Source organism: Desmodus rotundus, chromosome 6 (assembly GCF_022682495.2).
Source record: "Desmodus rotundus isolate HL8 chromosome 6, HLdesRot8A.1, whole genome shotgun sequence".
Classification (NCBI taxonomy): Eukaryota; Metazoa; Chordata; class Mammalia; order Chiroptera; family Phyllostomidae; genus Desmodus; species Desmodus rotundus.
In genome coordinates, this window is record NC_071392.1 from 69,598,793 (window position 1) to 69,610,173 (window position 11,381).

The window sequence follows — 11,381 nt, forward strand, 5'->3', positions numbered from 1 at the left end:
CACATCGAACACAGATTGGGTCAGGCGTAGGGAAGTTAAGAAAACAGAAATGTAGGGATTCGATCGCATGATTGATGGGCTGGGACTTAAAAGCCCTAGTGCCCCAGGGCGAGGGCATGGCGAAGGGCGAGGAAGGGCGTGCGTCCTGGGGCAAGAGCAGGTAAGTCTGGCCTCCGAAGTCTGCACGTGGAATCCGGACTTCCCTGTTCCCAGGACCCTGCCGTCCGGTTCCAGGCGAGGATCTCAGCTCCCCGCTTCCCGTGAAAAGGGCTCCGGTGGGTCTTGAGTTGGATGTCCCGCAGGGCCCGCTCACCCACTCGGCAGCCAGAGGTCGCCCCGCCGGGGCTCTCTGTCACCCTATTGCCTCTTGGGCCTCGGAGGAGCCCCTCGGGTCACTGGCTCTACACACTGACAGCCATCAATCCTTCCCCGCCCTGAAATGCGGGTTCTGGTTGCCAAGGAAATTGTCGCCTCGCCCCTGAGGTGCCCTGGCCCATCTCTGTCCTTCATCCTGAGGGTCTCAGCCCAGTACGGCATTTCCTTGAGCGCCACAAGGAATAGTACAAAAGTGTGGCGGAACCGCACCTTTAAACTCGGGTCCGGCACTTCTCCACATTCTGGGCACTCCGCCCTGGGCGCGGGAAGGAAATGCTTGGGCTCTCCCGGGCCTGCGCGCGCTGTGCGGGTCCACTGTGGGTTTCCCTCTGTGGCGGGGCCTGGCGGGAGCACGAGGCGGAGGGAGAGGTAGAGACCCAGCCACTGGGCTAGCTCGGCCGCAGGGACGGGGGGCGGCCGAGGCAGGTACCCTACTACCCGCACCACCCCCCACCCCCAGCCTTTCTCCCCGGATGCGTCCTCAATGCAGCGGGATGGCTGTGCTGAGCTGTGAGCTTGTCTGGCAGCTTCTACTGAACAGCTAATAGTATAACAACCAGTCTTTGATAAATCTGAACTAATTACCCCTCTTAATTAAAGTCTTTAGCAGTTGTTTCACTGTTTTGGCAAGAAAACAGGGGACTTGCAGTTAGAAAACACGAGAGCCCAAGCTCACAGCAGAGCTGCTGATTAACACTTGAAGCATTTCAAGGACCTGGCACCCGCCACAATTTGGTTTTCATCCATGTTTCCTCCTTGAATGGAAGCATATTCATCTATAAACACGTATGCACGCCTCCAAACACAGAGGCTCTCTTTGCCAGCTGTGTACAAGTCAGTACGTCCCTTCAGGGATGCAAACGAGAACCGTCTACACGGTAGGACTGCAACGCCTGCCGGGATCCCCAGGATGGGGGGCCCCATCTCAGGAGCACTACAGGCACCTCAGACGGCCCAGGACAAAGACTTGGGTCTGTTACAAAACTCCACATCTTCTATCTCTGAACTTTACAAAATTTCATTACTTTGCCAAAGTCATTGCTGTTTGAAGAAACTCATATTTGCTCTCGGTGAAGTTTTCAGATCAACCATTAGGTGATACCAATGCAGAACTGAACTTTTAAAAAGGAAGAAGGTGACAAGGTTGGAGTCAGTGACCTCTATTTGAACAGAGCCCTGAAGCTGTTGATTAAATAAGCACATTCCAAATATTTATTTCCAACAGTCAATGAATCAATATTCACGTGCAAGAATCAAAACCAAAATTGGAATTCATCCATAATGAACCACACTTATCTGATGTGTGTGTGTGTGTGCTCAGTGTGGAATGTGCCTTTATAGGTACACTCATCTGCGCGTGTATATATAACATACACACAGTGTTCTGTTACTTCAGGGGAAGCTGAAATGATTATACACAATGGGCAGGCATCTTGAGACCACAGAATCAACACAATGGAAGTATATACAATAAGAAAATGAAAATGGTGCAGCATTCCCGGGTAGGATAATACAGATTTCAATAAATACAGCAAAAAAAAATTTGTTTAAAACAAAACAAAACAAACACCATCTCTCCACCCGAGATGAAAAGTCCAAATTAAAAAGTCAGAAAAACAAAACCCCCAATTTTCATAAGTGTAAGTGCCTATATATTAGAATATAATACACAAAAACATTTAGCAGGTGCATGCAAGAGGCAAAAGGCTGGGGAATTCAGAGACTTCCTCTGGTCGGCGCCAACGTGTGGGACCCAACATGCGGGGCTCAAGAGGCCCTGGGTTCTGCAGACCAGCTTGGATCCGGAGGTCTAGCTCTGCTCTGCCGAAGCCTCAGCAGTGGGGACCCCGGATAGGTCTGGGAAGGGACTTTGGCCTTGATCACTGGTGGCTCGGATGAAGCCCGGGCTGCAGGGGTCCAGGAGGCGGCAGCTGAGATGGCAGAGGCTGCAGCGTCGCGGGGGGCGTAGGCTGCTGGAGAGCCGGCTGCTGGTCTGCGCCCTGCTCCCAGGCAGCCGGGCGGGCTCCCCCTACACTGCTGTCGTGCAGCTTGCGGACGTGCTTCTTGAGGTCAAAGTTCCTGCAAAACCCTTTGCCGCAGGTGGGGCAGGTGAAGGGCTTCTTGTCGTTGTGGGTGTGCATGTGGAAGGTGAGGTTGTACACCTGGTGGAAAGCCTTGTTGCAGATACTGCACTTGAACTGCTTCTCCCCGCTGTGGGTCAGCTTGTGGTTTTTGTAATTCCCTGAAAAAGACAAGTGACAGGGATGCGGGTCTGAAGAGAGAGTTCCAGAAGGAAGGAGTGGACGGTGGAAGGACACAGAGGGAAAAGGAACGGCCGCCACAGCTCCGACAGTCCGCCGGGGCAGGGCTGCAGCTCCCTGCCTGCACTTCTCTCCCCCAGTTTATTTACAGACATCAACAGTGAGGCCCTTCCCTCCACAGTGTAATATATATTCATTACCCAATTATCTAAAACGAGAACAAGTGGTTAAGAAAAATACCCCATCGGAACATGCACCCTGCCTTTCTCTAATAGGAACCAGACTTGCGGGTGGGAGGGTGGGTGGCGACACACGCGCCAGTAGACCAGCTGCACTTTAAAAATCGTTTTCTAAGATAAGCCAAAACGATTAGGGTTTTCGGTGAAACTACCGTGAAAGACATCTCCCTGGTTCAATACCTTTTTGATGAAATCCTTTGCCACAGAATTCACATATAAACGGTTTGTAGCCTGCATGTATTCGGGTATGCGTGTTTAAAGTGGAACTTCGGTTAAATGCTTTGCCACACTGGTTACATTTATGAGGTTTTTCCTAAGCGGAAGGGAGGAAAAGCAAAGAGGTTAAGGTACTTTTGCTCTTAAGTGGAGTCCTGCAAACTCAAAAACACAGGAATGCTCTCCTGCTTTTAAGCAGAACAAAGGCAAACAATACGTGGTATTTCCCCGTGTCCAGCTAGCACATTGTAAACAAACCTTATGCTAAAGAGTAAGAGTTTACCGGCCATTTTCTACAAACCCTTCCGAAGTGAACCAGGTGAAATCGAAGCAGAAGAACACACCTGGGTGTGAATGATCTTGTGCCTGCACAGAGTGCTGGCTTGCCGGAACCCCTTTCCACACACTTTGCAAACGAAGGGTCTGGCTCCTGTGTGCACCGGCATGTGACGGGTTAAGTTATAGTGCGCGTTAAAGACCTTAAAGTCAAATACAAGCAGAACAGGTTAGCCCAACAGGTACTTGGAAAACAAATCAAATAATTACAAAATAAAATTTAAAGGGAAGAAAGGGAGGAAGGGAGACCTTTCTTTATAGTACTTGCCTTTCCACACACTTCGCAAGTGAAAACTTTGGGTTTGGTATTAGGAGAGCCTCGGCTGAAGTCAGAGGTTTTGAAGGCGATTTTTTCCGACAGGAGCTGGGCGCTTTCTTTCATGTACTGCTGCAACCTAGTCGGGGACAAGTCTTTGAAAGCTACTCCGGAGGGATACTTCTCCACCGCCGGAACCACCAGTTTATTCCTTTCCGCTAAATACGTTTTTGGCTGCGGGTGCAAAGGGGAACTGAGGAAATAGGAGGCCACCGGGTGGATGTTAACGCCCGCCGCCGAGTGGCACGGCCCGTCACCTCGATTCAGGTAGCACAGGGCTCCCATGGCGTGGAAGGAAGAATGGTTGACCACGCGCGGCCTTACCAGCTTGTACTGCTGCAGGGGCAGCGCGTCGCGGGCCAGGTCGCCCTTGAGACTCAGTGCGCAGTTCAGCAGGTCGCTGCAGCTAAACGCGGGCGCTGCGGGTGCCGCTGCAGAGGCCGTGGGAGCCTCCAGACTCGCCTTCCGTGGCTCGGAGCCCGTCATTCCAGTTTTGGGGCTCGTGTCGTACGCCACAGGCACGAAGGGGATCATGCAGGGGATCGACGAGTTAAGATGCAGAGAGTGCTTGGAGTCCCCCTTGGGCGCGACTCCCTGAAGGAAGTGGGGGACTGGCAGGGCCTTGGGCTCGGGGGTGCGCGCCATGATTCGCTCGATGGAAAAAGCCAAGGGTTTGGAGGCGCTCATCATGTTGCCCCGGGCTGGAGCAGTCGCTAACATTTTGGCCGTCGCGTTGTGGCAGCTACTGTCCATGTCTGAGTCGCCAGCTTCCGTCAGCCGGGGCCGGGCTGCGCTGTCGTTGCCTTGTTCCCTGCTTGTCACAGACCTGCGGAGAGGGGGACGGGCACCATCACCACCAGCAGCCTCCTCCTCCTCCTCCCCAGCATCACCAGCCGAACCTGCGTGCCCAGCCCAATGGACTCCTGCCAGCCCATCTCTGAGTTCTTGGCGCACCAATGACTCGGGGACAATCACTACTTATTTCTATCAATAGAAAGTGTTGTGTCAATAACGCAGCCAAGATCTCGCCAATCGTTAACTTCCAAGAGGAGAAGGTAAACTAGATAATTGCTCAATTCGCTTCCAACAGTCAACAGGAAAACTTTTTTTTTTCTCTGCAGTCGGTGACTACTTTTCATTGGTGAGTGAGGTTCTCCCGCCCAGAAGAGGCGGGGGCGCTCTGCGCCTCGCGGGGCACCCTCCCCTCCGCGCACAATTTGTGGGGCGCACACTTCGCTCCCTTACACCCCCACTCCACCTCCCACCCCCCACCCCGACCCCCACTCCCACCCTCATCCCCACCCCTTTGCTTTTCCTCTGGCTTTTTAATTCTCAATCTGTTTAACTAGGCTTTAAACGCCAAACAAATCCGAGATCAATTTTCTCGTTTAGCTCTAAGTGACATCATCTAAAATCATTGTGCAAGGGCTAAATAAGGAAACGGAGTCTAATTCAGGGGCAAACGCCAGGCTATATTTATCAAACTGCAGGCTTCAGAAAGCAGCGGCCAGGAAGACTCCGGCAGCGAAATCCCAGCTTTCCCCGCATGGTTCCGGGGTGCTGAAGCGGGTCCCGGGGCTGAGCCGCGCCGTATCCTCCGCAACTCTCTTTCCTCCTCTAGGGCCCGAGGCTGAGTGCTTCCGGCATCCCGCAGTCCCTGTGGCCCGAGTGGAGTCTGGACCATTTGGAAGACGCCAGCAGGTAACTGGCCTCCCTAAACGCCCCTGAGAATTAAAGGCCTTGGGAGGCTTGTTATGTGTTTGTGTTTTTGTAAAGGCGATACCGTGACACACGCTCCATCCACAAAGTTGAGGAGGAGACGCAAGGAGTACGCGGTGTCATACCAAAAGAAACCTCCATTAGGGCCGGAAGCTAGCCCCGCAACACGCAAACACACGCGCGCTCTCTTATGCGTTTCCATTGAGAGCCCGGAAAGACAGTATTTCCTTAAGTACTTGGGTTCACTAAAGCTCTCTCGGAGCATTTTAGATTCTGAATGTGGAGCGGAGAAGGGAAACAACGTATTGATTTCCTCCCCCAACCTCCCAATTGCTGCTGACCGCACGCCTCCTCAGCGCAGCGCAGGCGGCAGCTGGGCTGCGTGTGCACCGCCCAGCGGCGAGTTCTGCGACCTGCCTGCTCTTGCATTCTGGCCACAGCCACGCTTCCACGTCCCAGAGCTTGCGGAGACCTTGCTCCTGCAACGCAGCGCATCCAGGCGGGCTCTGAAGGTGGCAACCCTGCCAAAACTTACTGGGAGGAGCGGTACAGTGGTAGAATATAGGGAGCGTTTCTGGAAGACTCCAGTGACTGCGACTCCAGCTGCGCGGGTTCTCCCTGCCTAGGCGGGCGCGGCCCGCAGCGAGCCGGGAGCAACGGCGCGCACGCCACTCCTTATCCCTCCCCTTTGCAATCCGGCGTGTGTGCGGAGTTTAGCGGAGGTCAGGTGTGCCAGCGCTGGGCACGCACCGGCGGCTGCAAAGGGAGAACACAGCGGCCGCGAGCCCCCGCCGGCTGGCAGAGTAGGGCAAGACCGCAGAGACTCCAGCAAGGGCCTCGAGTCTGTCTACCTGGTGAGTTAACTCCCAAGTGGTGGGTGTAGAACAAGTGGTGTCGGGTGCCAGACACCCGGCCAAGCGGGTGTGGGCGCCTCTGGAAAGGCTCTGCAGTGGGAGGCTGGACGCAAGCCGACTAGAACCCTTAGGATTCTTGAGCCCCTGAGCAATTACACCAAAAAATAAAAATAGAAAAGCGAAGTCTGAGGAAATTGACCTCAAAATAATCCCTCTTCCCTACCTCACTGCCCAGCACTTGCCAGGGAACACTCACTCTGGCTTTTCGTGAGGGCAGTCCGGAGAGCCGAGAGGGGTGGACACGAGGAGAGCATGGGCTGGAACTGCGCCTGACGCTCCAGACCGAAGCAGAGCAGCTGGGTGGGTGGTGGGGAACCCAACTGCCAAGGAAAAGGCGGGGGTGGGGAGGTTTGAGTCCTATTGCAGCCAAAGGTGAAGGCAGCCAAAGGGCCAGGTGGGAGATGCGACCGGCCTTACAACTAGGCCTAGAAGTGTCTCGTGTCAGATCTCGGGATGGCTTCGGGCTGTTTGGACAGAAGCGGCGGTAGAGAAGTGCAGAAAGAGACGAGCGCAGAGCACGAGGACTGAGTCCGGAAAGAGGCGCCGCGCCTCGGGTGCAGCTTCGGAGCGGTTCCAGGCTCGGCCGCAGTCACCCACCGTGAGCCCAGGCTGGAAGCGTTCTTTCCGTTTGCTGTTGGGTACGAAGAACCCGTCTTCTTTTCTCCCCAGCTCAGACAAAGAGCCCCGGACGGCTTTGCTTGGGGAAGGGGGCGGGTCGTCCCACGACAGATGGGTCGCCGTTAAGACTTTAATTGCAGTCTTTTGGGAAGGATCAGGTTTCCTTTCCTACCTGCCGATTCCCAACATCGTAAAATTCCCCTCCTATTGCACCTCTGCGGCGTAGGCCCAGGTTTAAAGGAAAAAGCAAAGAAGCACGAAACAGCAGGTCCCAGGAAAACTTTGGAGCACCCAGCTGATTTGTACAACTGGCCGCTTCCGTCGCGTTACCTGCCTAGTTGACTGAATGCCACCAGTTTATTTCACGTTTGTCGCTTTTACTTCCCTCTCCCCTTCCCGCCCCCCTCCGCTGCTCCTTCTTAATGGCAAAGAGCCTGATTTGACCTCAGTAATTTCTCCTTTTCCAAAAAAGGAAAGTTATTGCCTAAGGGTTACAGTGTTTTGTATAGTTAATATTTCAGCAGTTTGTTTTTTTCACTAGTCTTTATTTGCCTTTTTGACGTGTTTGAAGGTATAGTGTGATTTGAGTAACAAATATTGCAAAGCAGCAATTATGCCCTCCCTTTAAAACACAGACCTGAGCTTCCTAATCCTAAAGACTGAAGAGGTGCTTTATAAATCCAGGTCTTGATATTCCAAGATCTGTGAATGAGTATTTTCCATTTGAAACCTAACCTAAAGCAGGTGTTAACTTAAAAAAAAATACCACCATTAAGTAAAGATTGTCTTAAACAAAAAGCAAAATGTACTTTAGGAGAGCCCTCTATCTTATCGTCAATCTCTCCAGTCCTTCAGGTGTTTTTTCTCCCAGACACACTTGAAAAATTACAACAACAACAACAAAACCCACCATAAAAGCAGAGCACATGTGGAAAATTTAGAAGCTTCTAAAAACGGTTCAACACTTAAAAATTGTTCATTAAAAGTGCAAGGGAACCTTGCTTGTTTTTTTTTTTCTTGTTTGTTTTCTTAATGGCAAAAAAGAAACTCGGTTATAGTTTCTTTGGGTTTTCTCGAAGGATCCTCTAATTCCCCCTTGTCTGGTCAGAGCTGGTGGTTAAGGGTCCCACCCCTGCCCAACTAGGGAAAGGCACTATTTATTTGCCCTCCGTGCCCACTTAAGTGCATGTGAAAGGCAAGTTTTAAGTACGTGCTTTTTGTCCTGCATGTGATGTTGCAAGGGAAGCAGGGAAGTCCTTGATAGGAAGAGACCAGATAACAAACTCCAAGTTTAGACCTTCTGAGAAAATTAAAAAAAAAAAAACTCTACTCCTCTAAATCAGTTTAAAGTCCTCTTTTCACTACAGCATCTACTTCTGATTTTAGTGCTTCCTAAACTATGCTCTTGATATTACTCAAGAACTTGAATAATTTCCACAGGCTTTTACTTTGTGTCCAGTAAATGCAATTTCTGACCTAGATTATTGCAATCTGATTTAATAGGCAATATAATAGAGCCATCCACTATCAAATAATCCATGATCTTTAATCTCTTCTTCTTAATAAGTCATGAGGTACCGCTGGATTTTTAAAATAAAAAAGGAATTGGGAAATATTGTAATTTATCCAAGTTTCTGCCAAGTTTCTGCATTGACTCATCCTTGATCATGTTTTTAGGATTTTCAGGCCTTTCCAACTTCCACAACTCCTGCCTCTTCATCACAAACAACAGCCTGTTTTCTCTTTGCTTCCTATTAGCTACTTCAAGCTACAGGAGGGAGAAGAGATTATTATTCTGAGGAATCCCCCCCTTCAGGCACTCAGAATCATCCACACTCTTTCCTATTTAACAAATAGCACCAAAAGCAATGTACCTTCTTCCTTCTAGAGGAGGCAAAAACATTCCTAAATTCTTCCATAGTTTTCTCAGTTGTTATCTCTGACTGGTCATCTGTTAGTTCTTGTGGTGTGTGAGGGAGGAAGGGTGATGGAATAGAATACAAATAGGAAGAGTGTGCAAGATTCAAGGAAAGAGTTTTGAGTATTAGTTAATGAATACACAGTGAGAACTAACTTTCCAGCACTAAAACACCTAGGTCAGAAGGTCAGATTTAAGGCTACGAATGTACTAGCATGCTTTTAGTTAGTTTGGTAGCAAAAAAAGAATTTTTGCTAATTTTGTATAGCATGTGAAGGGTAGTATCGCAGGTAGGTCAGGAGCATAGGAGGAACCCACTTAACTCATAGTCCTTTCTTTTAGGGAAGGAAAGGTGGGTTACAACAACTTTTATATTAAGTTTTCCTATAAACCTAGTGAAATTATTTTTCTCCCAACAACATTTACATGTTAAATCAGTATGTAAATGTAAATGAAGAGCCCCAAGGGTGAAAACTGTTCACGAGTGGCAATCCCTCCCAACACCGGTCACCTACCCTGGGTTTGCTTCTGCCACTCCGCTAATGCTGGGACTTTTCTCCCCACTCCCGCAGGCCTGTTTGGTGTGTCCCCTCCAGCCTGCCAGGCTCCGAGTCGGGGCCCGACTTGATGGAAAAGAAGTTCATAAACAAGCAACCCAATTTCTCCAGCTTATTCCAGGAGCTGCCTAGAAGTCAAGCAACACAAACCAACAAAGTTTTTCTCGCAATTGACGGTGTCACTGAAACCTAGGAAGTGAGCAATTTGAAGACAATCTCACCCCTCCCTCCCCGCCCCCACCTCCAGTTTGCTCTCTTGGCCTACACTGATAGCTGGTCAGTGCCACTGCTGATTAGCGTTCTGCAGCAGTCCCTGGATAATTTTAAAAACTCATTTGGTGGTCAAAATAAAAACTGTATTGAACACACAGCGCGACTCTTTCCTTGATTCTGCCCACGAGGTTTAGAGCAGTTTTAATGTTATTTTCAAACTTTCTCCCTTATTGCTTATGAGATAAAAGTCAGTAATAGAGATTCAAATAACATAGAGCAAAGAATGAGCTTTAAAAGAATGGAGAAGCAATAGAGGTCAAGTAAAATCCTTAAGCAGAAACGTCTGGGAGCCGTTTATAAATTCAGTTACCTCCGCGAAGGGCGGTTGGTCGCTCTCGCCGGGGAGTGCCGGGGCGCGGACGGCCGCCCTCGGCCGCCTGGGCCCGCACCCCACCGCGGCGGGGGTGGGCCTGGCCCGGGCCTCCGCGGGGAGCCGCGTTCCTGCAGAGGGAACAGGCGCTAAGGCGCCCCGCCGACTCTGGAGACGGTGGCCCGGCCAGAGCCATTTAGTGCAAGCCCGGAGTGAACCAGAAAAGCTGAGAGCTCTCCCGTCCGGGCTCTCCACTCAGTGACTTGCTCTCGGGTCCCAAACAATTCAAATGCCGTCGGCAAGGCCGAGGGAGACCCGACTCAGGGACTCTGCTTCTGGAGCCCCGGGTGGTGAACGCAGCCGCCCGGAGCTGGGCGCACTCCCGCAGCGCTCTCTTCGCGGGGCTTGTCCCGCACGGCGCTCGTGCCCGGCGAGGCCCCGGGTGCCGCGTCCGCCAGCGCAGTGAGGTCGCCGGCCCGGTGGGTCTGACCTCGGGCCTCCGACCGGCGCGGGCCCGCGGTCCGGCCCGCGCTCCCACCTCTCCCCCCGCCCGCCCGGGGCCGCACGCGCGCCAACCCCGCAGCGGCCGCACCTCGGCGCCCCCTCCCCGCGCCCCGCGAGGGCGGAGCAGGGGAAACTCCGAAGAGTTTCGGGAGGGGGTGCGGGATCGGATTTAAAGCCCCGGTAACAGATGGCCGAAAACTCCGGTTTGAAAAGTGAACAGAACATTCGCTAACAGACTTGCTTTGACGACTGGGGTACAACTGAAGGGTCAGTTAATCTAGATGGCAGGTGAGAGAAAACCGGCTCGACGCTGTGGCACGCCCAAGAAGAAACTGGAGCGTCTTTTTATTAGCTTTGCCTGTCATTTTGAGTGTCCCGGAAAACACTTCTTAAGCCAATTTAAAACGGGGTGGGGGGGGGCCGGAGCGGGCACCTCTGAGTATCCGTCCCCCAAACCTTTCTAGTCCGTTGTCAGGTTCTGCGTCTTTGTGCGCCCCTCCCCGTCCCCGGGAATTCTCCCAGGCCCTGGGTGTTTCCTGAGGGTCCCGGGGAAAGCGAGAGGATTTTCTAACGAGATTCTTCTGTTTAAGACAGTTTCCTTCCACCTTCCCCTCTTGGCCCGCCCTCCCATTTGTCCTTTCATTCCAGTCCCTGGTCCCCGCGTCCAGCCCTTCTTTCCCTCTCAAAGAGGAGGCGGGATGCCCGGCTGCAGAGCACTCTCACCCCGGGGCCTCCGCCAGCTGGTTCCAAGGGCCTGAAGGGGAGACGACGCTCAGCCACTGGCCGCCCCCGTTGGGGTGGAGGCGGGCGCCCCCCCGCCGGCCC

At 52.2% G+C, this 11,381-nt stretch overlaps 1 protein-coding gene and 1 long non-coding RNA gene across 4 annotated transcripts; one reads left to right on the forward strand and one right to left on the reverse strand.

The window, feature by feature from the left end:
• Nucleotides 1–823: 823 nt before the first annotated feature.
• Nucleotides 824–11,149, reverse strand: FEZF1 (FEZ family zinc finger 1). Of its 2 annotated transcripts, XM_053927090.1 has the most exons (5): nucleotides 10,053–11,149; nucleotides 3,696–4,569; nucleotides 3,436–3,570; nucleotides 3,056–3,188; nucleotides 824–2,617 (listed from the first exon to the last, which is right to left on the reverse strand). In XM_053927090.1, the coding sequence occupies exons 2-5, from the start codon at nucleotides 4,494–4,496 to the stop codon at nucleotides 2,256–2,258; spliced, it is 1,431 nt and encodes a 476-aa protein (XP_053783065.1). In that variant the 5' UTR covers nucleotides 4,497–4,569; nucleotides 10,053–11,149; the 3' UTR covers nucleotides 824–2,255. The 2 variants fall into 2 exon arrangements, with proteins under 2 accessions (XP_053783065.1, XP_024410912.2); XM_024555144.4 differs by lacking the exon at nucleotides 10,053–11,149 and having other exon boundaries at nucleotides 3,696–4,843.
• LOC123479213 (uncharacterized) lies at nucleotides 4,781–9,658 on the forward strand. 2 transcript variants are annotated; one of them, XR_008427176.2, is made up of 5 exons: nucleotides 4,781–4,798; nucleotides 5,365–5,444; nucleotides 5,520–6,316; nucleotides 6,822–6,974; nucleotides 9,485–9,658. It is a non-coding gene; the product is annotated as an uncharacterized lncRNA (long non-coding RNA). The 2 variants fall into 2 exon arrangements; XR_008427175.2 differs by lacking the exon at nucleotides 4,781–4,798 and having other exon boundaries at nucleotides 5,000–5,444.
• Nucleotides 11,150–11,381: the final 232 nt, after the last annotated feature.

Coding starts and splice junctions, on each gene's coding strand:
- FEZF1 (XM_053927090.1), bottom strand. CDS start 4,496: ATGGACAGTAGCTGCCACAACGCGACGGCCAAAATGTTAGCGACTGCT. Junction 3,571..3,695: donor CTTGCGAAGTGTGTGGAAAG/GCAAGTACTATA, acceptor TTTGACTTTAAG/GTCTTTAACGCGCACTATAA. Junction 3,189..3,435: donor ACAAGATCATTCACACCCAG/GTGTGTTCTTCT, acceptor CCTTCCGCTTAG/GAAAAACCTCATAAATGTAA.